Below are 26,835 nucleotides of genomic sequence, written 5' to 3'. Positions count from 1 at the left end.
TTTCAGGCATATGTGTTTATTGGATTTCAGAATGGCTCGAAATACATCTCTGTGCTCATTTGGAGAAAAGACAGAAAATTTGTAGGCAATCCTTCTTGGATGCCAGAAGAACATTTCTGTTAAATTTTAAGAATCATCAGAAAAACTGCTCCTCCTATATATCTACTAAGATAAGATAAGATAAGATAAGATAAGATAAGATAAGATAAGATAAGATAAGATAAGATAAGATAAGATAAGATAAGATAAGATAAGATAAGATAAGATAAGATAGATAGATCCAGTTTGCACAGCATATTTAATGTAGACTAAAACTGAGCAGTCCTCCATTAATCAATTTTCTAACTTACGTAGGTCAAAACAGACTCTACTGTAATGAAATGAAAATTAATTGAGGACTTGTAGTGTGTGTATCCCCCACTACAATAGGCATTACTCTATAATCCATCTATGTAATCTTTTTTGCAGTTGTATTGTTTCTGCTTGTAACAAATATCTACATGTTAAAAAAAAACAAAAAACAATTCTTGTATTCAGTCTTTATTTTATTATACTCTTAAGGATCACTGTGTACTTTCAAGAATAAATACAAAATACACCAGAGTTTAGTTCCCATCGTATCCACGTTTTGATGAGGCAAACTGACAGTTTATCATGTTTGATAAGATTATTAGACGGATGCAGGCAGAGAACACATTATAAAAAAATCTACTGCTTTTCTCTTCTTTCTCCTATAGCTGCTTGCATTTTTTTCTTCTCAGGGTACACAGACATTTGAAAGCTGTAACGCCTCTCAGACACAAGGTTTATTACATCTCCATGAAAAGATGGCAGATGAGTAAGCCTTCAATAGTTGAATGTAGCAATAGTAAATTTGTTTAAAAATATTCCTTCCCAAGAATTTGCTCTGTGTAGTTCTTCAGTTTTTGTATATTTTGAAAATTATATTCTTCATAACAGAAACTACTCATTAAGTGGTTTGACTAGTCAGTGACCCGATAAGGTCCCTAACTCTGCATGTGCCAATAAATCAACAGTAACAAACAGTAACTGGTTCTCAGAGCACAGAGTATGCTGTTGGATGAGAAACCAACACATCCGCAAAATAATACCAGATCACAAGCTTAGTATGTAATTCCTGCTTATGAACCAAACTAATTCCTGACCTGCGATTTAGGGAACCCATCTCTTTTTTTTTATCTTAATGCTCTTAAGCAGTTGAAAAAGCTCCATAAACTCTTACATGGACAAATAAAATGTCACCCATGTCATACAGAAAGATGAGAAAATCTCCAGTTAAACACAGAATGCACTTTCTCAGGCTAAACTTTCTCTGGGTATATTTTCTGGAAAATAGTCATTATTGTAGATGAAGACCTGTTTTCACTCCATTATGTCTCCATATTTTGTCTTCTGGGATCCTTTTGATTCCTCTGGTTGGGCTACTGAAAGACGAATACAAAAAAAGGGAAACGTAAAGCTTAAAAATGTACAAGCTTTCTTTAATTAATATATATCACAACTGAAGAACACAACCTTCACTGATAAAACTGTTTACACTGTAGGAGGCAGAACCCAAAATACAAGCCCAATTCAGAAAAGAAGACACTATAAAATATTAATTAAAAGATAATACAATTATTTGAAACTCTCTAATTCCCAAGAGAAAATAAACAACATGTCAGCTGTTGAAACTGAGACATTTTATAGTTTTGTGGAAAATACTGGCTCATTTTTAATTTGTAGGCTGCAACACATTAAAAAAAATGGGAACAGGGGCAGCAAAAAGCTGGACAAGTATTTGGCACAATTTAGAAACTACTAGAGGAGCATTTGACAACTGATCAGGTTAACTGGAAACAGGTCCCTAACATGATGTGCATAAAATGAGCATTTCTGAGAGGCAGGACCTCTCAGCTGTAAAGATGTGCAGAGGTTCACCAATCTGTGACCAACTGTGTAAAAATCATGAGAAAATTGTGTAGCAAATTTCAGAAAAAATGTTCCTCAACATAAAATTGCAAAGACTTTAAAGATTCCACCAACTACAGTATATAAAATCATTGAAAAGAGGAATCTCTGTATGCACAGGACAAGGCTGAAAGTCAATACTGGGTACTACATTAAAAACAGCTATGATTTTCTACTGGAAATCACTGCATGGGCTCAGGAACACATACAGAAATCACTCTATTAACCACACAATATGAAAATGCAGCTAAAAGCTCTATCAAGCAGAGAAGAAACCATATCTGAACATGATCCAGAAATGCAGCTGTGTTTTCTGGGGTAAAGCTCATTAGAAATAATCTGAGACCAAATGGAAAACTGTTCTGTGGTCAGAAGAATTATAAAATTTTAAATTATTTTTGGAAGCTATGAACGCAGTTTCCTGCACACTGAAGAAGAAAAGGACCATCCAGCTTATTATGAAAAAAGTCACAATTATAGATTTTCTTGGTGCGATTATTATCAGCGTTATGCAAAAGTTTGTTTCCCAAAACTATACATGTGTAAAATCCCAAGAACTCTATTTAAGTTTTATTTATTTTACTCTTTTGATGCCAACAAAAAATACTACAGCAACCAAGTAAAGTAGCCAAAAAGTCCCATTCCACCTATGTCCCTCTGCTTTGTAAACACTAAATAAATAAATCCATATAATAACTCTGGATTTATGTCAGAGAAAACAAATGGAAAAGGCTACAGGACCTCTGCCTGGACTGGAGGCCTCTTTTTGTAAACTACATTATAAAAATGTTTTTGAACATTTCTTTTTAACCTAAGTAGAGAATTTAGAAAGATGGGGAAAAACATCTGACTTCCAGCTGTCCTTTAGCAAAATAGCTGTTTTTTTAAAATAAATAATACTTGGACAGTGAAAATAAAGAAACAAGCCCATATATCTAAAATCAAATAAGGTTTCTTCTAGGAACCATTACACAGTGACAACCAAAAAGATTATGTTTAAACAGAAAAACTATTATCAAAATAGACTTTTGGTTTTTCCATCCCTATATTACAATGTTTAGTGAATCATGCTGTGCTGCAAGTCCAACTCGAGTCACAGGCAATTATAAACTTGCAAATGACACAATAACATATTATTTCAATGTTAGGTTAGGTGAACATTTAAGTAATGTAACCCACTTGCTGGACATTTATCTTTACTTTGCCGTACAAAGCTGGTGGTTATCCTGCAGATGGAGGTGATCTATCCTCCAAAATGGCACCTTGGTCATTTTTTAAATGTAACCCAAACAAAATCTCACATGGGTGACTTAATCTGTTTGTTTGGAGGCAATAACTCTTCCTCTGCCGTATTTTCCCAATCTAACATGGAACAAAAACAAAGAAACACAAGCAGTAACACAGTGTGCAAGTTGAGCTGACCTGCCATTGTGGTTCAGACATAATATCTAATAATCTTTTATGGAAAGTGACAATATTGAGAGATCATTACGATTAAATAATCATGCCATTTAATATTACGATTTACTGTAAAAAATAGAAATTCCCACATCCCAACTTCTTATCAGCAGACAGTTGAAAGGCCTGCATCTCTGATGGTATGGAGTTGCATTAATTACTATGGCTTGGCCAGCTTGCACATCTGCGAAGGCTTCATAAACGCTGAGAAGTACATAGAGGTTTTATTAGCAACTGCTCTCATCCAGATGTCTCTTTCAGGAAAAGCCTTGCATATTTCAGCAGGACAATGCTAAACCACATACTGCATCCATCACAACAGAATAGCTTCACAGAAGAAGATTTTGGGTGCTTTCACCTACAGAAAATATTTGAAAATATATATGAAAGTTCTTGCAACAAAGGCCTGGGACTACTGAGAGGCTAGAAATCCTGCATCAGACAAGAATAGGACAAAATTCTCCTAAAACTCCAGTAACTGCTTTCCTCACGTCCCAGACAGAAATTAAAAGAAAAAGAGATGCTACACAATGTTAAACATCACCTTGTTCAAACTTTTTTTGAGCTGTGCTGCTGCTATTAAATCGCAAATGAGCAAATATTTTTCCATGAAATAGAAAGATCTCTCAGTGTCTACATCTGAGGTGCTGTTTATGTTCTACTGGGAATAAAATATGTGTTTATGAGATTTGAAAACCAGGAACTGTTTTTAATTTACATTTTACACAGTGTCTCAACATTTTAGGAATTATGTGTATTAATTTTAAAAGAAAGCTATTACATCACTATTATGATCTACAAGGATCATTACTACTACAAAATATTCCCTTTTTTCCAATGTTATGCTCAGGAATGTTCTCACCTGGTGGGGGTGATCTGTCTGGGGTTTTGCCTGTCTCTAGCAACAACCACAGATCGGTGCACTTCTGTGTTTCCCAGCGAGTCACTGCATAACTTCCAAGTGATGATGCCACTTATTTCATTTTATTGAGAAAGAGGAGAGGTCACAATTCTGCAGGCAGATTCAAATGAGACAGTACAGGTGTAAAACACTTATACTTCAATTTCACATGTTAGTTACCTATTGAAATTAGTAGATTCCACTGAAGAGGATAAGGAAGCTTTTTCTGTAGAGCCTTCTGAATGGCAAATAAACTTCCGACACCTGTAACAGGAGCAGGAAACAATGAGTCTCAATACTGGCAGCAAGGGGATGTTTTCAAACCTGCATCTGCATCAATGAAACTCATCTCAAATGCTACAAGCTAACGTGTCTTTATCAAAACACATCTTCCTTGATGTTACTGCATTGTTTCCCATTAAACAATTGTCTAACTTAATTCGGTATAAAATGGGAGAATCAAGCAAAACATAATATATTAGAAGTTATTTTGTGGAAAAACTACAGCCAAAAAAAGTCCAACTCACTGAGAATGTCTCATTTCACATTACTTTTCCAATTTTTTTAAATTAAAACCTTTACACTAATACGCTCTCAAATCTGCATTTATCTGTGTAATAAAGGGCTTATGTGCCACAGTCCTACGGTTGTAGACCACAACTGGTGAAAGTTTGATCATGTGCTGCTCTGACATTTCAGTTACTTGAAAAAGAGTTGCTCTTCTGTTTTTACTAACATGCTGCACTGGTGCACAAGCATCATGGTAATCAAATGTCAAAATCAATATGTGTTGTCAGCCACATTTTTGCACCCCACATAATGCTTTTTTTCCCCCTATAGGGCAATTTAGTCATCCTAAAACTAGAACTAGTTCAACAGTCTTTAAACAACCCTCTTCAAATGCAACTGGATCTTTCCTCTCGCCACCTGGAGCTATTTAGCACTTTTAAATATGCCACAGAGCATGGCTGGATGTTGACTGTACCTGTAGTGCAGCTGTGTGGATATTAATTAGTCATTTATCAATATGTCATTAAATCTAGAAAAGGTTCTATGAAAACAGACAACCACAGTCCACCTGCAAGTGTTTCATTTCATATTCATAATTTCAATTCATTCACATATTAGAAGCCAAAAAGAGAACAAGGGATTGAGTTGTTTTCTGAGATGTAATAACACATTAAGTATGATCATGGTTGTTTATAACAGAACATTTCAAAAGTACAGCGCCCTCCTGTGGTACATTAAGGTTACATGTTGTGATTTGTCTGTATTTCGATTACTCTTGCTTGGCCATTGTCTAGTGACATGTGGACAGTAGGGGGTAGGTAAAATTGATGTTTAAATGTGTTACTCCAGTGGTCAATTTCACAGATCTAACAGAAATGGACAGCTTTCTGGGTTTTATAATGGAGAATAAAACATTACCCAATACAAAGCTCCCAATACCCTTCATGAAGGCACGAGATTGACAGGCAGCGTAGGTTTCTAACCCCTGAAACGCAGAGGATACATCACATAAAATCTTTTTTTAACTCACAAGTGAACCTCTTAAACGTTTTACATATTCTTAATGTACATAACAAATGTGACGATATTTGTAGTAACTATTTTTTAACATATATCAAGGTGATGTCCTCCTTAAATGAGAACTCTGTGAATAAAAAGCATTAGCTTACCGGGTGTTTCGCTACAAGCTCGTCGTCTACTTTCGTTAGACCGAGATTGACCATGTTGTCAAATGTTATTATGCTAAACGTATAATTCTTAAAACAAAACACACATCAGTCCTTATACAGATGTGTACATAACTGTACTGACTGTAGTGTTATGACACTTCCGCGTTGACGACCAGCAAATACATGGCGCACCGCGATGACGTATGTGGCCGACGAATCCGCACTTTGAAGCGTGCAGACTGGGAAATACCTACAAAAGAAGAGAGATTATAAAGCACTCGTGACATCTAACGGAGGGATTCTGGTACTGCAGTCTCTAACCAATTTAAAATCGCCGGCCAGAGTGGGACTTTAATCGCAAAGGGTTAAAACATATAAGTATTAGGGATGAAAATACGTGATGGGGATTATTTGAAAATATGGATGCCATTAATTACACAGACATCTTAAAAGATGCTGAAAGTTAAGAAAAATAACAAAAACAAAGCTATCATTAAACATAACATGGGCCTAAAAAACAAATGAATAAAAAGAGGAGAAAAAATCCTCCCATTAGTCCTTTTGACAATAATCTATTAGATTAGATAAGGATACATATGAATACTGCTCCACAATAATAACACTATGGTATACAGCAGAAGTTATAAATTTATGATGGTTTATAATGTGGTTTATGATGCAAAAGTCAGGGATTAAACTTCATTAGAGGAAAATTTGGTGTGTGTGAAATTTCCTTCAGAAAATTGCACTAACCCTTGCCCTAAGCATAACATTATATAAAAAAGTTCCACAGAAACGTCACTGGTTTACTGAAATGACCAGGTTCAAGATGGTTGAGGTAATGCATGCTGCTGTTTAATATCTGCTTTAATCTGGATGGACAGTATAAATTATTTCTCACTTTTTTGTCTTTGTTTTATTATGTTTAAGTTCACTGTCCCCCAAACTTGATTTTTTTTTTTTTTTTTTTTCTGAAAACTCATCACCTACAAGCTTTTGGGTACAATGACAAATTATATATGCTTAACAATAGTATTTACTCTGGTAAAGTCGTACATAAGAAAGAAGCCAGTAATAGTCATGGTAAAGGTGGGAAAAGGCAGAAGGAGAGGCAGATGGAGAAAATCCAGCCACTGCTGAGACACAAGTAACAACATTGTGGATAAAGTTACCAAGGAGCCACTGCCGAGCAGATGCACATCTGTTACTTGTTACACAGAAGAGGTTGAAAAGTTTAACAAAGAAACACTTGGTGGTGACAGTGATGACAAACTGAGACATTTCTCTCTCTCGCTCAGATGTGTAAGATTATAAAATAAATCAAAATGCACAAAGAGTTCCTACTATTCTCTTAAGAAAATTTCCATATTTTTTGGCATTTGATGTTACAGGTTTTTAGCCAGATGTCTAATCTGAATTCCTCAACTTTCATTTAAAGGTCTCATCAATGATTTGGAGGGTTTATATTTTAAGTGAACACAAAATCTTCAACTTTATGAATTTTGTTCATTTTAGCCATTTAAAGTTGTCCTTTATATGTTTGACTGGACTTGCACCTCAGCCACTTTGTTAAATTTGTGAACAGACTGGAAACCTCCAGAGCAACAAGAGCAGCTACATGTGGAGACTGTAAAGTTCCATTTTGTAAAACATCTTTTGCCCAGAATGTTTTTTCTGTGATAGGGGCCAATCTGTGGAACTCTCTCTCTGCTAACATAAAGACAATAACTAAACTGTACACCTTCAAAAAACAAACAAAATCCTGGCTCACAGAGCAACAGCAGTGTAACCATGTCATTTGAAATGTGTATGTATGTGAGGTGTGCATATGTGTGAGCTTGAGTATGTGTGTGTGTGTGTGTATATATATATATATATATATATACACACACACACACACACACTTCATGGACTTTTATTAGTGCTAACTGGTCTCAGGACATTTTATTGTATTTACTGTTAATTTTGACTTTTCATTTAATCTTACTGTTAAAAGCCCTTCTAGGGACACGAGTTGCAAATTAGCCATGGCTATAAACACTGTGATACATGCATCAGATTATTTTAACACAATCTATCTTTATTGTATCTGTCCCTATTAAATAAATAATAAATAAATAAATCACCCACATGTGCTCTCTCCGTAGCCAGACCGCACCTGGATACTCACCCTGGATTTACTTGGTATCAAATTGATACCAAAATTTGCAGGATCACCCAGCCCTACCCTCTATACCCAGTGCCTTTTTCTCTACAACCACACATCAATGATCATATCAGAGGAGAATAAAGGTTCAGTGTCTAGCCCAAAGACACTATATGACAGAGGGGAAAACACACCACTAACCTTGAAGTTAATTACTTTTTACCCACTGGCTGAGTGGGTAGGGTCTTGCTATTGGTTTCTGATAATGGACAGACTAAACCATGCAAGGTCACATTTATAGTCTAGAACCACACAGGCTCATAAAGAACATGTAAACTCCATACGAAGGCCAGTCCATGACTGAACCAGTCAACACTGCCAGCCACACCACAAACACATGAACCTTGTAAAATAATGTTTAACAGAAACATTCATCAAATTATGTTAAACTACTGTTTGATAAATTTTTCCAAATGGGTGCAGCTTAATTCATGAGTTGAATAAATTCAAAAGTTTAGTGAATAAATAAAAAAAAAACAAACAAATCACTTCCTGTATTCAGAGTGAGCCAACTGCAACATATGAGGTCCATTTAATTTTATTATCATTTTACAATAGGAAAGCAACAGTCAGTTATCCCCAACTGCACTTCCATTCACATATTGTAGCTCTTTATTTCTAGGTGATTAATGTTTATAATCTTAGAAAAACAAGATCTCAGACACAATCTGTACACTCTGTTCAAAATTCACACCCCTCCCTTCAGCCCATATACGACAAGTACGCTAACATGGGAGCCAAATTTTAGTGCAGTATTGAAAACCTGTTCACTCGTACGCACACAACAATCAAGTTACATGTACATGTGTGAAATACATCCTTAAGTGTACTGACGCCTCAACTAAGACAAGAGGAGACATGAAGTGGGTGTGCATTATAGGTAAAACAAGGAAGGCAGGAGTTTGAAGATAAATTTGACAAGCAATTTCACTTCATTTTAGAAGAAAAAAACACCAGAAAAAGGTTAAATTTGAAACAACCACTCCAAATAAAACCCACTAATGCTTTATTTTGGAGGGAGATTTAAGTTTTCCACTCAAACACGCCCCTCACTTGGAAGATTTTAGTGGCAACTGTTGGTGTGCCTTTTGTTTAAATGGAAAATCTGGAAGGGAAACAGCAAGGACAGTTTGCTTATTCATTCAATATAAGGAAAGAAGAGTACAAAAAAAATCAAGTATAATGGAAGAAATATTCAGATCAGTCTCCCACCCCCATCCAACAGACAAACGGTCCCACAACGGCCATATCTTATAAAGTTTGCCTTCAAATATCACCAGCATGTTTAACAAGCAAAGGTTTTAAATAAATATAGCTCCATTGATATAATTTCTTCAAAAAAATAACCCCATAGAGCATGCTCTTATGCAAGAAACACATAACCCTCCCCAACCAGCACACAGACCACAAACCTGCAGATGCAAAATTGCTATTAGAAGGATAGGTATCAATTACAAAAAATAATAAATGAAGGGGAGAGAAAAACAAAGGCAGTAAACTGAGACTGATGGTAGGATTTGAACCAGCTGAGGAGTGTCAAGCTACAGAAAGCAAAAAGTAGACTTTGGTACATTTTGTGTGTCTGATCACCAACAAAGATTGTGGTGAGAACATGAAAAAACCATTTGTGATCACTAAATGACCATTTCTTGTCCTTCCATCAGTGCCTTAAGAGTTCTGTATAACTTGACGACTCTGAAAATGAAGATCCAGCTCTGTGTGGACAAGTAAACAAAAAAAAGCCCACCCACAAAAAAAAAAAAAAAAAAAAAAAGGAAAGAAATCCTCTAGTACAAAATTATGCCTTTATTTGGCAGCTACTTTATTTAAGAACAGTGAAAATATTTTTCAATAACCAATTTCTGATTAAATAGGACATTTTAAATTGGGTAATTTGGCCCCTTTTTGAGGAAAGACATATTAACCCGATCCATAAGCCATGTTGACCATTTCAATGTCCTTCAGCACATATTGGCAGCACATACACAAACATCCACAAGCACACGCACACTCAATACTGTAGTGTGATCCAGTCAGTGAAATCTGATGTGTTGTAGTTGGCTGTGTGAATATAAGGAGACAAGGAGGCGGCTAAGGTGTTGATGAACATGAAAACAGCAGCCGTGTATGCAAGAGAGGTTAGAGGGAGCAATACAGTGAAAAGGTCCATGTCCCGTTGTACCAGCTGAGTGACAGGTACTGTAGCCCCAAGGTCCCCCATTAACACAGACGTTGTGACACCCATCGGCAGGGTGGAGGAACAAAAACTGAACAATGACAACTGTCTGTTTGACTGTGGTCCAAAGAAGCTTGTCCAGTTCATCAACAAGACAACTTTTAACCCCTCCTCACTTACAAAACCATAGCAGCAGGTTGAGCTCGAGGTTTTCTGTTCTCGAGAACAGAGGAAAAAAAAAAAAAAAAAAAAAAAAGAAAACAAAAAAAAAACTTTCGAACATTCACATGAAAGCAAGCTATGGAGTATTACGAGTTCTGGGAAGTGGCAGATGTCCTTGCTTTTATTCATCTTCCCCATCCTCCATCTTCTTACACCCCCACAACTGTCAAGTCAATTAACCAATCAATATTGTCCTCTGTCATGAAGTCTCTTGTCGGCGAGTCTCCCCCAGTTTTCTACTTTGCCCACTCCCCTCCCACATGTCTAACCCTGTCCCACCGTTCGCCATACTCCTCTTCTCTTAACTGAGGATTAAGGTAGATCATCGCTCGGGCTCTGACTCCAAGGCCAGCACCCGTTTACGCTCACGGCACTGCTTCTTGTGGGCGGGCCAGTCCCTCTGCTGGCACTGGGAGCCACAGTAGCGCGCCACCTGACAGCGACCACAGATATTGAACTCCCGCAGCTGTGGAAAGATGAGAATTTTTGCTTTAAGATGTTACAAAGGACCGTACATTCAACATGTAGATGGAATAAAGAAATACAGCCTGAACTATTTTAAAATAATTAAAAGTTTAACAAAAAAAACAGTTTATTATACACACCCTCCTTTCAATGAGTGAACAAGGAGGGTAATGACACTCATAGTAGGTGCAAGAGCATTCCTCTTCCTCTACAAGCTCCCCATTAGCATTGTAGTAGCGTGTGCGGCTCAGCTCCAAATACTGTTCCTCCACAGGGTCAGCTGGGACCTGCTGGATGGCCAGCCAGTACAGAGACTGCTCTCTGCGCAAAAGAGAGAAACAACATGTATCACAAATTTGAAAACACTGACACAAGTCTTAACAATTATACTTGACAAGAAAAGTCACTCAATGTCTTAAACAGAGATCATTTGTGGCAATCTGTTATGTTTGTGTTATCACATCTTGTAAAGACAAGAGTCCCTTTCTACTCTCCTTCAAAGACAAAAATAGGGAAAAAAATCAAATGGTTTTACTTGCTATGAAAGAAAAAAAAAAGCATCAATCACAACAGTTTTGATTCTAAAAACTCCAGAAGACTGCAGCACATTTAATTCCTACAGATCTACAGGTGAATAACTCTGGGTTCAGTAAAGTACTACTATGTTCTCACCTCTGCTTGCTGGAAATCTCCTCTGGTTTGGGGCTCCAGCCCACTGGCACCAGACGTAGGTTGTCTAGCCGGTTGTCCACAGTCACAGAGTTGATGTGGATAACTTGAAAACTTGGAGCAATGCCTCCTCTGTGCTTCTCCCTGAGTAAACATAAATAAATGAGCTATTTGTCTACCAGTGCCACAAAACAATTCTCAAGATAAGACCACCAGCTAGGGATGTGTAGATAGGACAGCCAGATGTGGGTCTTTCAATTATATTACTGTTCTGTTTAATTCAGAACTATTTGATCTTGTCTAAGAACATGGATTATAAAGATCATCCAAGTCCAAACTATTATGCTGTCTATAATGTAAATGTGGCTGTGCAGATCAAAGGAAAAATATTCATTTACATGCAGATAAAAATATGAGTACATTACATGCTATTACAAGCAACTCAAAAGTAGGGGCTTCTGGTCTGCTGAACAGAATTTCTGCAGTGAGCCTGAGCACCAGCATGTACTGGAGGGACTCTACATATTCTTTTCTAAGATTTAACTGCTACAAAGAGCCCTAAACGGTACTCATCTTAAATAATTTTGACTAGTTTAGTTTAAAAACACTTGGTAAATTACAATAAAAAGGCCCTCTGCAAAAATACCTTCCAAAACAGTCTTTGACCCAAAAGTACCCAAGATGCTGCCATGATAGAAGCTGATCATGTCTAAAAAGAGAAGGTGTTTCTTTTGTTTTCTTTTGGCACTGGATACACTGTTGCATCCTTTATTAAAGAACATTATGGTGTCCCACAATTCCTTGCAGCAACAACGTAATAGGCAAAACTTTTCCAGCAGTCTTTCATAAATCTTTACATAAATAAACATGGAGGACAGGAGGATAACTGTGGGCAATAATTATTTACTTTAGTAGATTAACCATTTTTAAGAAGTCTAACTTTAGTAATATGTTTCACTGAGCTGTCAATGCTAATATTGCCTGCATGTAAAATGCAGTAAAAATGCATAGAGTGAAGTATCTCACTGTCAACCCAGATAACTGAGCGTACGTGGGATTGTATTCGCTATGCTGTTCCCTTTTTATAAACTCACAAATTTCTCTTTTCATCTTAACTTGAACTCATGACGCGTTTTATCTCAGGTTAAGAAAGCATGATTAAGACAGAGGAAGTAATCTCTTTCTTCATTTGACCATACCAAGAAGGAAAACCAATTACTTACCAAAGCAGCTCATGGAGTGGCCTTCCTGCCCAGCGGCCTTTACCAATGTCAAAAGCATACGCAAAGATCTTCGCACCATTCCCATCTGCATCTACCTCCATGCGTGCCTGAAGATTAAATAATACAACTGTTTCAAACCGTTTCTGGCTGTTGTGCTGAACGCCATAAAGTGGTACCAAACAAAGATAAACAATAGTTTACCTCAAAGGCATAGTTTTCCACAAGTGGTATGTCTTGCTCATCAATCAAAGTGTATTTTGTCTAAAAGTGGGGGGAAAAAAGGAGAGATTATTTTATTTTCAGGTAGTTTTACAAGCATCTTTTCAGTATTTTTTACAAAAGACATTTGTCTAGAGCCAGGATGGGCAAATCCAGTCCACGAGGGCTGCAGTTCTGCAGGCTTTAGATGTTTCCCTGCTCCAATACAACTGATTTAAATTAACGACTCTTGAACAGAACATTGTCAAGTTCTGCCCAGGCATGTTGACCCATTAATCTGATAGTTGTGCTGCAGCAGGGAACATCCAAAACCTGAAGGACTGCAGCCCTTGAGGACAGACTTCCTCCATCACTGGTCCAGAGCCATTTCCATGATAATTAAACTGAAATGAAAATTCCAACATGGCTGATCAAATTAATTTATAGACAATATGAAGGTGTATCATGTGCTGCAAGCTGCCGCTAGCTTATAAAGAATGTGCTCCCATTACCTCTGTGTTGTTTGGCTAAAAGTTTTTGTATTTAATGGATAAGAAAAGAAATAGATAAAGAAGAGGGACCCTACTGGAAGATCTGCAAGATATACTCATCAACAAGCCAGTATTGTGCCAAAAATGGATCCTCTGCAAAATCCAATCGTCCTTTGTTTTTGTTATTTGTAAATTAATTACTTCCATAACCACAAGGCAGTGTGTTTACATTTGTAATCAACTTTATGAGTCACTATATTGATAATGAAGAATTAAACATTTGTTTTGTAACCTTTTAAGCAGATATGTTAAACACTTATGAGGGTTAAAATTGACTGAGATACGATTCTGTGTGTTTGTGCATAATTTATTGTTCTTACATATGTTTAGTGAACAGCATGTTTGCAGAGGCTACAAGAATCAAATGATAAGCACTTCCGCGCATGTATTTCAACTCCTTATTGGGAACTTGCGCTACACGTGACATTCGCCACTTAAACAAGAGGAATATCCGTTTTTGGAGTACATTTCCTATCACCAGGGGGGGATTAAGACTATCAACCTCGTCGATTCAGGTCAAATCATTACACTGCCCACATTTGTACACATTACACAGCTCTGACATGCAGCAGTGACTTGTTTTAACCAGTTCAGAACTACCTGAGCACAAGATACCAACACAGCAGCTCCACGCCATCATAAGCTTGGCACAGAACAACGCGAGTGGCGTTTTCCACATTCCAAAAGAGTCCAAGTATGTAACGTGACCGTCTCCACTGACAGTTTGTTGTGTGTGGACCTCACTGAGGAAGATCGGCATTAATTAGCAGCGTGTCTGTGGACTGGAGCCCACGAGCTTTGTCACTCAGCAGGTGGGCAGCTCGATTCGTCAGAGCTCAAGGAAAACTGTCCGCAAGGTTTATCTTGAGCGTCTTGTGACACCAATGGCTAGGGGCGGATTTCCACCAACATTCAGCCCCAGTTTGACGTTGCATCCCTGCGGAGCAGATATTACTTCGCTCAAGTCAAATATCACGAATTTCTGAGTTAAAGCTGTCAAGCAAACATGTTTTCCTGCCGGAGCTTTGTTGCGTTGCACAAAAGAGTCAGTTGATAATACATGCCAATGGTTTCCTCATTATCCGACACTTCAGTGTAATTCGAATATCATAGCTAGCGTGGACCTGCTAGCTCTGCTACTAATAAAATTTAATTTTCGACCATCGAACAATTTAATATAATTGGCGACAACGGTATTACAAGACACAATGGGCACCAATCAACGTAAACCGGCGATTTTTAAAAAATATGTGTACGTTAATTTTACCGTTAAACGCTAGTTCAGCTAACATAACCTGCTACATGCTAGCTAGTGTTAGCTTGAATTGTGACTGTATGATAGCGGCAGAGTTCAGGAGAACAGTCTGGCTCGATACGGCCGGCTTCTCTAATCCGCTCAAATGCGGCTAAAACGGTAAAGCTAAACTACTCTGGCTTCTACAATAGCTTCATTACAATAAAGCAGATGACTAGCATCGATTATACACCTTTAACAATTTTTCCAAAGCCTTTTGTGATCCCCGCGGGCCCTCCCCCGGTTGCACATGGCAGCCTTGGGATCCAACTCACCTTCCCGGCCACACGGCCGAGCCGTACGATCCCGAGCTTAAAATCCGACATCAGGAGGGCTGGCTATGGTGACACAGAGAGGGGTGTGATCCAACTTGGACAGAATACAGATGTAAAATTGCCGGAGCACCCTCTCAGCCCCGCTGCGATGCCACTTATGGGCTAAGCGATCTGTAATTGCCCTATCTCCGGGTCTCTCCGGCCGCAGCCCAGCCTCGGTGACACACCGCCGCTGGCGCAGGAAAGCCAAGCCAAGCGAGCTTGTCGTGGGGGGGCGGAGCACTGGTAGGAAGGAGTCACTAAATCATAATGACCAACCATATCGCTTTATGGTGGGACGCTTCTGATCATATTGACCAATAGAAAACGTTGATTTTTAAAGACCGCCTATTTGAGTTATTACATCACTACACTCTCGTGATCGCCCCAGCCATTTTCGCGCGAAATGTTTGATGGCTGGGTGGGATTATTTCAGTTGTGTTTGACGTCAGTTTGCAACTGTATTAGACTTGATGGAGGACATTGAGTACATAGTAGGTATATATTCTAAAAATATACAAAGAAATAATTATGCTTACTATTTTGAATGACAGAATAAGATTAGCTGATATTTTATACACTGACACCTACATAGCCCAAAAGCATAATATGCTGTACAATATGTAATATTTATTGGGAGTTCTTCATCATCAGATCATTTTGCTCTTTTCTTTCTTTTTTCTTTTTTCTTTTTCTCCAAACACACCTCTGTTGTAGGCTACTAAAGCAAATAGATAAATTCGTTCCACTTGTCTTCAAATGAACTTTGGCTTATCTGGGTTTTGTGTACTTCAGAGTATTTTGTGCCAAAGTCTCAAGTAACGTTGACCCTGATGATTCCTCATTGTGGATGTTTGTGCATCAAAACTTTCTGCATTAATTCCCAGTTAACTCTGCCATGTGCACTGATTGCTTTTAATAATCATCAACACCTCATATTATATGCAGTCATTGAACAGGGTCCCATCACTTGTTCATCACATCTTCAGCCTCCAACTCATCTCATTTGTTCACCAATGACAATGACTTCATTTTCAGCTTGTGAAGTGAGTCAGCGCCCCCTGGAGATCAGGAGCTGTATTACAAATACATATGACCTGACATCTTTTTTGTTATCAGTTTGGGAGCTTTTGGAAGTGTGAGAAGATTAAAAGTGGGGGTAAAATATTGAAATAAATCCACTTTAATTAACCCTTTTTATCTGGGTATATGCAGAGAGAAAAGAGAGAGATGTTTTAAAGATGTTTATTGATTAAGCCACTCTCACTGATTTGACTTTTCCCTTCAGCATTTATTCATAAATTCAGATCCTTCTAAGTCCAAAACCTTGTTCCTTTGCTGATGTAAACATCTCTTTGTCTTGCGTTTGCTTGTTTGGCCAATTACACAACAGGTTTTCTGTTTTTGCTTGTCAGTATAACAATGGTCACCCTGTCTGTCCGCTGCTCTCATTTCAAAGTGAGATTGCAGCCCACCTTGCCTGAGCTGGAAGGCCTGATGATCATCTTTCAATCACTCTTTTCCTCTTCACAGACATTGTTTAGGAGGTGTGCTGTTTCACTGGTTGAAATTTAATCTGTTTCCTCCCAAATTTACCTGTAGTCTCACAAAAAGTCTTTGGTTTCAAGGCAGTTAGTCATTCAGAGGGACACAGTTCCGTCTTTTCTTGGCTGTCTAAACCATCTGCCATAATATATATCAGGTCCTCCTTGATATTATTCTAAAATTTTTATTAGGGATTTTCCAGACACTGGTTGTTTCTTAATAGTACTAAATTGTCTTGTCCCTATGGGGAGTGTCTGCTCCACTGATCCCTGTGCATACTGATATGATGAAACTGGGTGCGCCCATCCTTCCTGAAAAAGGTGCTGTTTTCTTAATGCTATAGCTGTTACACTTAAATAACTCTACTGATTAAAATGGAAAAAAAATGACAGACATTAATTTAGATCCACAGAAGAGGAACAATAAATTACAATCTCAGGCAAAAGAAAAGTACAAGTCAGCAGATGGAGTTTAAAATCAATCTTAATTTATGAGTCGCAATTTGAAATTCTGCACTGTTCTAAAGTTGTATTGCTTAGAAGTCATCAAAAATCCCACATTATCTTAAATTAGGAACTGTAAAGATTCATTTGATCACATTAACCATAAAGGCAGAACAATCCAAGATCCTAAACCCTGCCACTCCTTAGACCAGCTGAATTACAGGTAACATAATGAGCTCCTTATTGTAGATAAAAAGGATCAATTTGATTACAAAGCAAATCCTCTGAATCAAGTTCTTATATGGAAAGTCTAGTTCAAATCCTGCAGTACTTAAAAATTGCAACAATCAAATACAGACATCAAACTTACCCTGAATTTTGATATAGTCTTTTACAGACCAAAAAAAAGTTGAAGTACATTAAAATTCTTCACTTGGGGAATCATATGTTTTAAGAGGCAAAAAATAAGAGAGAAAAAAGAGGTAAAGGAAATATACTCTGCACATAAAGACATCCTAAGCTTTATTTGGCAAATATCTCTTTGCGAGTCATGTTTTAAACGTTAAAGGCGGCTGTCAGTTGACTACATGGAACCACTGAAAACCAGTGGAGCAGAACCCTTTCAGCTTTGACCTCTCATGTCCGTGTCACTTCCGTGTTCCGCTCACCTGTTACACCTGTGTTACAGCGTTGTACTGTAGGTGTGACTCCAGTTCTGCCGGTGCACCTGCTGCGTTATTGTGCCATGACCGAGGAATTCACAAATTGCGATTTAACATGCTCATCCACACCGGAGGAGACTTTAAACAGCACGAATGTGGACTTTGAGCAGCCTATTTTCTCCATGTTGGCCGGGGGTATGAAGGCGCAGCAGCAGGCTGGCCCCGTTGCGTGTCCGAGCACCTGCGGAGGCGGAGGAGCCACATCACCGACTGCCACCACATCCGACACCGAGTCCGGGATCTTTTCTGTGGAATATGAGCTGTGTGTGGATCACGAGTCTGAGTTGGAGTGGTTCTGTAACACCGAGCAGAAACTCATCTGTTCCCACTGTTCCACCGGCTCCTGCCATGGACACACCGTGACTCGTCTGGCCAGCAGAGTTACCGCAGTCAGGGTGAATTTGCGCCTGTTAAATGTGCAACAGCTGTTTCCGGCTTTTAATTTGTATATATTAGGCTGTAACACACAGTAGTTGTCGTTAATTATAGAAATGTTGCTGCCATGTAAATACAGGCGGCTTTTTGTCGGGATATTTGTTACTTCAATTAAAGAGCAAGTGTGTTTTTTATAGGCCTGCTCTGATTATTAACTACATATTTCCGATGCCAGTTGTTAAAGAAAAAAGAAACTTCTCATATATTTAAGATGGGCAAACGTCAGTAATTTACCGGGTTAATATTCGTGTAGCTACTATAATTCTTTCTAGGGAGTGCCACAATTTGTGTCTTGCTTTTCTTGCTGATCGTCAGCAGCATTTCAGAGGACAGGATTTTCTTGTTGTCTCTTCAGCTGAGGATGTTAACCTGGTGTGATGTGTTTATCAAAAAAAAAAAAAAAAAAAAGAAAGAAAGAAAGAAAATAACTAACCCAGAATAACTGTGTGTGTATTTTCCCAGAACCAGCTGGTGGATGTGTGTGAGAAGATTCAGCTGCAGGCACTGAGGATTGAGAAATTTATCGATCAGACACTGACAGCCAAAGAGCAAAAGCTTCAGGTGAGAAATTCTGCTCCACTCAGGCTCTCCGCATTGACAAATGGAAGTGGAGCATGTTTCACAGCCTGTCTGTTGATGATGGCTGATTCACTTTTTCTCAGAAGTCACATGACCTTTATGGACACATGATGGGTTAAAACTTTCGAACCTTAACAGAAGTTGATGTCATTTTGTCTGTTTTGAGATAAGATCTGCTCAGTTTCCACATTGTTTATTGTTTAAACAAGTCTCAGAGCCCACGATGCCTCAGCGTTTCTTGCTTTGGCCGGCAAATTGGATGAAAAAAAAAAAAAGACAAAAACAGATGGCTATTTTGTGAATGGATTCAAAACAAAGAAATTCAAGTTTCACTCAGCTAAGAAAACTGGATCAATGAATGAGTCATTTTTTGCTTGGCCTATAAATGTAATGATTAACGACTGGAATAATATTTGAGCACATTTTTTTTTCTATTTCAAAGAACCCATTTTACAATATTTATTATAATGAATTTGGTGTCTATGAAAAATAGGTGTAGTACAGCATACATTATAAATAACCAGGAATTTAAATTCCTCTCAATATCATGAGCTTATTAGGCCATAACTGGGTCTATAACATATTGATTCCAACAGAACTGTTCATAAACAGAAACATTTACAGCACATTTCTTTATCCTTAAAGGTATTCTATTAATAACTTTATTTAAGGTGCTGTATGTGATGAAATTATATAGAAATTAATAGCTATTGTTACTAATAATGGAGATGGGGCAGGATTAAATAAACTTGTGCAACTTCCATTTAATTTTGAGCAGTGATTATGATTATGGCTTTTTTTTTTTACTTATTCTCTTGTTTTCTGTCATAAAATGCTCAAAATAAAGTATTTATTCAACCCCTTTAGCACTTACTCCAGTAAGTATTCATTCCCCTGGATTTTTCTATATTTTGTCACATTGCAGTTACAAATTGATGTTTTTAATTGGGATTTTATATAACAGATCAACACAAGTAGTGCATAACTGTGAAGTGAAAAGAAAATGTAGTGTAAAAAATTTTTTTTTTATTGTTTAAAAATCTGAAAAATGTGATGTGCATTTGCATTCAGCCCCCAGTGTCAGTACTTTGTAGAAGCCATTTACCTGCAGTTAGTGTCTAGTTTTTTACATCTATCTTCCCATCAATTCTGACCAGCTTCCCTGTCCCTGCTGAAGAAAGGGTTGCAGGAGTTCCATACTCCTTCCATTTTCAGATGATGGATTGAATAGAGCTCCTCGAGATGTTCAAAGTTTAGAATATTTTTTAGAACCTGACCTTGCTTTAAACTTTAACTTTATCCCTGACCTGTCTGCTGTATTTCTTGGTCTTCATGATGCTGTTTGTTCAGTGATGTATTCTAGAAAACCTCTGAAGCCTTCACAGAACAATTGTATTTATACTGAGAATAAACTGCATACACATGGATTTTATTTAGTGGTATAAGAATACAGGAGGCTCAAAGCAAATGCATGTCACACTTTTGAGATTTTCATTTGTGAACCATAAAAAAATTCAATACATAATTGCACACAAACAAACTTACACACACATATATACTGACATACATACATGATTGTGCTCCACCTTGATTAAAATATGCCTAGATTGCAAGGTGCAAATTTAATAATCTAGTTAAAATCATTTAAAATGTAGTTAATAATCATAATTATAAATAATGAATAACTAGATAATATACAATAGTTAATACATGTATAAGACAATAGAAATCAATGAGTTGACTCTATTCAAGTTAATGCATTGTTAAAACTAAGATTGCTGCAAAGCCTTTTAGAGCTTTTAATCTGTTACTATTATATTGTATTTGTTTTGCTGACATTGGATGTCAGATGTGGTTTTTATGGCCTCTGTGTATTCATGCGTGCCCACAGTTGTGTCCTTTATGGCTGCTAATGTGCTAAAACCTCCAAGCAGACACTGTTTGACCTGAATGTGGTCCAGTGTTTGATGTACAGATTTGCTTATAGCATAAATATGAAAAATCTGTCTGTTCACGCAAATATAGTAGCAATTCTAAAAAAAAAAAGCGTTAATTTGAAATATAGTCTCCCAAACTGCGTCTTTCCTAAAATTAATCTTTTTAAAAAAAAAAAAAAAACAAAAAAAACAAAAACACTGGCCTAGTGGTAACAACGGTGGGTTGGGTCTGGGAAACCTGGGTTCGAGTGCCAACAGAGTTTCCTGTGGGGCCCTTAACCAAGGCCTTAAACCCCAACAAATGCTCCCCGGGCACCACATCATGGCAGCCCACTCTTCTCTAGTACACCTAGAGATGGGTAAACTGCAGATCCGAATTCCTACTCGAAATAAAAAATACAAATTACTATTATTATAATCAGGAATACAAAACTGATCATGAACCTCCTATAGTTTTTCAAATATGTTTACATTACAGACATACAGTATACAGGCATCAGAGAGGTTTACATGACAAAAAAGCTTATTAAAACATCTTTAGTTTCTCCTCCCAAACTTTCTCCCATGTCTTCCTGCAGACAGCGGCATGCAAGACAAGGGAGCAGGTGTTGGCTCAGATCAGCGCTACACGAGAAGCTCTGGAGGAGGAAGAGCAGCGTCTCCTGGAGGAGGTGCAGAGAGAGGAGGAGAGGGTGGAGCAGTGCCTCCTCACACAGAGAGCCCACTGGAAGCAGGCTTTAACGAGTCTGTCGCAGACACGCTCCCGTTTGGTGCAAATGCTGACGCACACTCCAGACGCACAGTTGGCGGTGAGAGACTGGGGAGCTCAGATGGGGGGGGGGGGGGGGGGGGGGGTTTACATCTAGAGGAACTTGTGCAAATCACAGTATTCTAATAACTGCAATATATTACTGAAATATATACCTTTCTCCTGTCTTATATTTCAGATCAGTGCCCAGGAGATTGCAGAAAGGTATTTTTTTTCTCACATTAGAATGTTTGTTTGTTTGTTTGTTTGTTTGCTTGGGAGATACTAAAAAACAAGGACCTCTCATTCCTCTGTTTGTTTGCATCAGGGTGGAGGTATCAGAGGGGGTCGGGGAGCCCTGTGACACAGATCAGCTCAACTTAAACCCAGCCTGCAGTGACAGTAAGCTGCTGAGAGGTCTGTGGGCCACTGCACTGCTGCTGGGGCCAAACGGTTAGTAGACTCAACCCAAAGTGGGATTACTGATTTTCAGGCTGTGTGTTATGACCTCCAGGGATCGAAAAGATAAATACTAAGAGTCCCTACATGAGACCAGGGAAGAGTTTATACAATAGATCCACTGTACCTGTCATGTGTAATAGATTCTAGTAATCTTTAGTTGTAGTAATAATTATATATATATATATATATATATATATATCCTATTTGTATATATATATATACATGTAGCGTATATATGTAGCATCTGAGATGTAGCTATTGGCTTTTTGTTGTAAATTTGCTAGGAAGGGCCAACTTACAACTAAAGAGGGTGTACTTTATTTTTCACATGACCATCAACTCACCTACCTGTAAAACCCTTTGAAGCAACACATCATATTAATTTCCATTTCCTTATCAGTTTATGGATCAACCCATCTAAAGTTTGATGAGCGCACAGTGAGCCCTCTCCTCTCCTTGTCTGATGACCTCTGCACTTTGACCTTCCTCCACAAAAAGACTCGTGAGTCTCTTCCTTACGACCCAGCACGCTTTGACAGTTGGCCCAATGCTCTGGGTTCACCATCGATGTCATCTGGCACCTATAGCTGGGTGGTGAATGTTGGCCAGAGCTGTGCCTTTAAGGTCGGGGTCTGCTATGCCTCTATAGAGCGCAAAGGCTCTGGGAACGATGCACGACTGGGCTACAATAGTCAGTCATGGGTGCTGTCTCACTACGATGGAGACTACTCTTACTGCCACGCTGGGAAGAATGTGCCTCTACAGGTGGTGAAAAGACCCCAAAGGATAGGCCTGCTGCTGGACTGGCTGAGTCAGACACTGCTCTTTTACGAGCCAGACTCCAATGCTGTGCTGTACTCTGTCACAGAGCAGTTCAGCTCCCCCCTGCTGCTGGCATGTGCCGTGACCGATCGCAGTATTACCATACTGCACTGAAAACATACATGAAGTGAGCTTAGACAAGTAGATACTACAGGGAGAGACTTCTCTGTCCAATGTATATATATTATAAGCAGTTAAAGAAGACCACATTACAATAATGAAGACTTAAAACAGCAACATTTTTATTTATTCATCATTCAGATTTTTTTAACTGCTGTTAAGTGATTTATGTTGAAATCTCTTCATATGCTGATATCATACAGTAATGCCATAATATTACTATTTTGACTGATGATTGTTTTTTATTCTAAAGATTGTTTTTGTTTGCAATAGATGATGGAGTATGATCAGTTTGATCTGTATAATAAAGTGTCCATACTTTTTAGAAAACCTTGCTGACACTGGTTGATCCAGATTTTAAATGTCACATGGAAAAAGAAGTAACTACAAGAATACTTTGAGATTATTTTGTACTGTTATAATATTGTTTGATATATGCTGAGTAAAGTGGTTATAACTAACTAACCAACCATTTATGTTGTTATTTCATGTTGTAAAATATTTTCTATCAGCCAACAAACTATGAATTCAGCTGCTGTGGTTGGTTCTTTTGTGCATGTTGCAGCTTCCTGGAACACAGTCCTGAAGCTTGGTCCAGCAGAGTTACCATTTATCTCTGTTAGATGTACTATTTCTTTGCTATATACACAATATACACTCATAAACACTATACAAATTGCAATGAAATATTTCTATAATTGGGAAAATTTTAAATAAAAAGAGGTATATTTACAGTATAAGAATATTAAACAAAAATACACTTAAAAGCTCTAGAGCCTACAAAGTTCTAATATGCAATGCAATTAACAGGAATGCTGCTCTGACAGTGACAATACCACTGCAAGTATAAGTTGTCAGTCAGTAAACACGGCATCAGCAAAGTCTTGAGATTGATGTTGATGTTTTGGCCTGTTGGACAGAAGCTCCCTCCTAGCCTCTGCTTGCCTGATTGCAGCAGAATGAACAAGCAATCACTGGGATGAGTAGAAGCTCTGCAGCTGCATTGTCTGGTGCAAAAAAATGAGGTGTCCTGATCATGGCCTTTTTTAACCTCCCCTTGTATGGAAAGTGACCTCACAGGAGCATTGGATTAACTTCAGCAGGGATTTGTTGCATGACTGATTCTGTCCAGTTCATGTCCTCTGATGTGCACTTCAACATAGTTATTTATATTGAACTGAGCAAAAAGGGGAAAAAAATTGAAAAACGGTTAACTAAAATTATGCCTTAATGAAGGTAGTTTAAAAAGAATAATAAACGTAGTAAAAAAAAATATCAAATCCCCAAACTGGGTTTTAAAAATATGCAGTGAGGTGGCCTGTCAATGGGCAAAGGTAGGTCGTTTCATAACATAAGGACATTGATAGAGAAATTATCCCCTCTGAGTTTCTGCTTCAAACTTAGGATGACCAGGAGCAGCTGATCAACCGACCTGAGAGACAGAATGGGAGTAAAACAAAATGTGTGTGTGTGTGTGTGTATATATATATATATATATATAAGCTCATATATAAATATATATATATATATATATATATATATATATAAGCTCATATATATAAACTGTGTATATGCATTAATGTTTGTGAATTTATATAACCTGCATTTCAGACTTGAGCTATAAATGGTTAAAAACTAAATAAAAAACTGATGCTAATCATGGAGTGTGGCACGAGATCATGTGAAATGACATAAATCATGATGATTTTGTCTGTTGTACTTTTACATATGACTTTGGTTAGAACACTACAAATAACTGTTCTGTTATTGTTCGTCTAGTAAGTGAGCTTTACAAAATAAATATCAAGACGTTACATGTTATAGTAGCCTGCATCATGTTGCTCATTAAGTTATAGATAAAAGCTTATATTTTCTGATGCATCAGTGTCACATTATGACATAAATTTTATCTAAATAAAACATCTTAATGCAATCACGTTTAAATAAAAAATAAATCAATCAGGAGCGGGGAGGCTACTCCAGGGGCCGGGACCCAGGGTGGCTGCGCTAGTGGGCTGCTGGTGTGTTCATGTACAGGTGTAACAGTTTGTTGTCTGGTGATGTTGTGGATTGAAGGGTCGTTTCCTCCTTCCCTTTGCCAAAGAGTTTTTAAACATTTTAAATAGTATGGGTTTTCATCAGCATGTTACACAGCCTACTCACAACAGAGGACACACTCTGGACCTGGTCATAACTTATGTCCTGTACACTGGTGTGTCCTCTGTTGTTGACCAGGCTGTGTCAGACCACTACTGTGTGCTTTTTAATATCACCAGTTTTAGCCAACAGGAGACCTTGGTAAAAACTGCTAGGAAACAATATATTACTTCTGAAGTGGCTGCAAGTTTTATTGAAATTTTAAACCAAACAACAAACTAAATTTAGCCATTGACTCAGCAGCTCCACTTAAAGCAAAATCATTAGGAGTTAAATAAAAAAAAAAACACAGTGGAGAAGCCAGGAAATTAATGAGTTAAAAAGCTGCAGGAGAGCAGAGAGGAAATGGAGAAAAACTAAATTAACAGCCCATTTTTAAATTTTAAAGGAACAACTCAAACTCTACAATAGTTCAGTAAAACAGGCAAGAAAACAACTATCCAAACCTCATCTCAGATAACAAAAATACCCTAAAATTCCTTTTTATCTTGATCTTTAATAAACACAGATTTTAATAGGTTTTTTTAATTTTTAGGTAATTCAGTTTTGATGTGTAAAGGCTTGTTTTGTTTTTAACATGCATGAATTGAATTGTGCTTAAATTTCTTAAACATGTAAAGCACTTAGTATTGAAAAGGGTTTTATAAATAAAGTTTGATTTGATTTGAATAATCAGTGTTCATCAGTTGTTAACAAACAATATTTATTGCAAGCTATTTCTTTTTATTTAAACTAATTATTTTCAAATGTTTCCAATAAGTCATGAAAGGACAAAACGTAATTCAAGACACTCAGTAGAGTTCGCTATAGTTTAACCTGCGTTTTGAAACATCACAACTCACCTCCAGAGGGCGCCACCTAATTACTTAAAATGCCTGATTGTATTTTGGTGCACAGATAAATTCATCTCTAGTCTTTATGATCTCACGTTGTTAGTTATCAGTCAGTCCTTAACAACAGAGGCAACTCTTTCATACATTTTAGAAAAATAAATAAATAAAAAATATGTTTATATATATATATATTGGTGTTTTTTTTAAAACTGCGATATTATCCCTGAAAATTATTTCTTTTTGTGTTGTTATAAGTCTAAACTTTCCATACATGTGTTCGTTTTTGTTGATTTTGTGTTGTGTGTGTGTGTTCGATGTGCTGCATGAGTGCCTTGAATTTTTTCTTTTTTTTCTTACTCACTTCATTAAACATTTAATTATGACTTCTTTGATTTTTAACATTCCGTTGTGAAAATTTGGTATATTTTGGTATTTTTTCTAAATCACCATGCAAATGAGGACATCACTGCTCAATCTTTCAAAATATTTTAGATTAATTTTAGATTAGATTCATATTAATAGATTAATAATTAGATTAAATTTTGTAACAACTGTAAGAAATTGCTTGAGACTCTTGCTGATAATATTTTATTTGTGTTCTATTGATATTTTTATGAATTACTACTAACATAGCTGTTTCTTGTCACAATTGTGAACGTCACATGAAATTTTATGAGTGTCACACCATATGACAAACTGCACCAC

At 37.4% G+C, this 26,835-nt stretch overlaps 3 protein-coding genes across 5 annotated transcripts; 1 reads left to right on the top strand and 2 right to left on the bottom strand.

Annotated features, from left to right (window-relative positions):
* Nucleotides 1–532: 532 nt before the first annotated feature.
* tmem141 (transmembrane protein 141) lies at nt 533–6,187 on the bottom strand. 2 transcript variants are annotated; one of them, XM_041970554.1, is made up of 5 exons: nt 6,010–6,187; nt 5,759–5,825; nt 4,511–4,594; nt 4,292–4,402; nt 533–1,445 (listed from the first exon to the last, which is right to left on the bottom strand). In XM_041970554.1, the coding sequence occupies exons 1-5, from the start codon at nt 6,061–6,063 to the stop codon at nt 1,384–1,386; spliced, it is 378 nt and encodes a 125-aa protein (XP_041826488.1). In that variant the 5' UTR covers nt 6,064–6,187; the 3' UTR covers nt 533–1,383. The 2 variants fall into 2 exon arrangements, with proteins under 2 accessions (XP_041826488.1, XP_041826490.1); XM_041970556.1 differs by having other exon boundaries at nt 533–1,442.
* Nucleotides 6,188–9,124: 2,937 nt separating this feature from the next.
* Nucleotides 9,125–15,520, bottom strand: zmynd19 (zinc finger, MYND-type containing 19). Its single transcript, XM_041970549.1, has 6 exons — nt 15,289–15,520; nt 13,172–13,231; nt 12,971–13,077; nt 11,751–11,891; nt 11,219–11,399; nt 9,125–11,079 (listed from the first exon to the last, which is right to left on the bottom strand). The coding sequence occupies exons 1-6, from the start codon at nt 15,337–15,339 to the stop codon at nt 10,936–10,938; spliced, it is 684 nt and encodes a 227-aa protein (XP_041826483.1). The 5' UTR covers nt 15,340–15,520; the 3' UTR covers nt 9,125–10,935.
* bspry (B-box and SPRY domain containing) lies at nt 14,225–23,605 on the top strand. Of its 2 annotated transcripts, XM_041970535.1 has the most exons (7): nt 14,225–14,413; nt 18,004–18,432; nt 18,935–19,033; nt 21,567–21,797; nt 21,936–21,961; nt 22,065–22,189; nt 22,599–23,605. In XM_041970535.1, the coding sequence occupies exons 2-7, from the start codon at nt 18,061–18,063 to the stop codon at nt 23,132–23,134; spliced, it is 1,389 nt and encodes a 462-aa protein (XP_041826469.1). In that variant the 5' UTR covers nt 14,225–14,413; nt 18,004–18,060; the 3' UTR covers nt 23,135–23,605. The 2 variants fall into 2 exon arrangements, with proteins under 2 accessions (XP_041826469.1, XP_041826468.1); XM_041970534.1 differs by lacking the exon at nt 14,225–14,413 and having other exon boundaries at nt 16,555–18,432.
* Nucleotides 23,606–26,835: the final 3,230 nt, after the last annotated feature.

Source organism: Melanotaenia boesemani, chromosome 19, assembly GCF_017639745.1.
Source record: "Melanotaenia boesemani isolate fMelBoe1 chromosome 19, fMelBoe1.pri, whole genome shotgun sequence".
Taxonomy (NCBI): Eukaryota; Metazoa; Chordata; class Actinopteri; order Atheriniformes; family Melanotaeniidae; genus Melanotaenia; species Melanotaenia boesemani.
Note: the sequence above shows the minus strand (reverse complement) of the source record. Positions and strands in the feature narration are given on the sequence as shown.

Bases quoted from the DNA above. Each gene is read 5' to 3' on its own strand.
- tmem141 (XM_041970554.1), bottom strand. From the start codon at position 6,063: ATGGTCAATCTCGGTCTAACGAAAGTAGACGACGAGCTTGTAGCGAAA. The intron at 4,403-4,510 runs GTAACTAACATG...AAATGAAATAAG, and splicing joins GAATCTACTAATTTCAATAG to TGGCATCATCACTTGGAAGT. The intron at 1,446-4,291 runs GTGAGAACATTC...TTCGTCTTTCAG, and splicing joins AGACAGATCACCCCCACCAG to TAGCCCAACCAGAGGAATCA.
- zmynd19 (XM_041970549.1), bottom strand. From the start codon at position 15,339: ATGTCGGATTTTAAGCTCGGGATCGTACGGCTCGGCCGTGTGGCCGGG. The intron at 11,400-11,750 runs GTGAGAACATAG...TCTTTTGCGCAG, and splicing joins GAGATTTCCAGCAAGCAGAG to AGAGCAGTCTCTGTACTGGC. The intron at 11,080-11,218 runs GTGTGTATAATA...ATCTTTCCACAG, and splicing joins GTTCACTCATTGAAAGGAGG to CTGCGGGAGTTCAATATCTG.
- bspry (XM_041970535.1), top strand. From the start codon at position 18,061: ATGACCGAGGAATTCACAAATTGCGATTTAACATGCTCATCCACACCG. The intron at 18,433-18,934 runs GTGAATTTGCGC...GTATTTTCCCAG, and splicing joins GCAGAGTTACCGCAGTCAGG to AACCAGCTGGTGGATGTGTG. The intron at 21,962-22,064 runs GTATTTTTTTTC...TGTTTGCATCAG, and splicing joins GCCCAGGAGATTGCAGAAAG to GGTGGAGGTATCAGAGGGGG.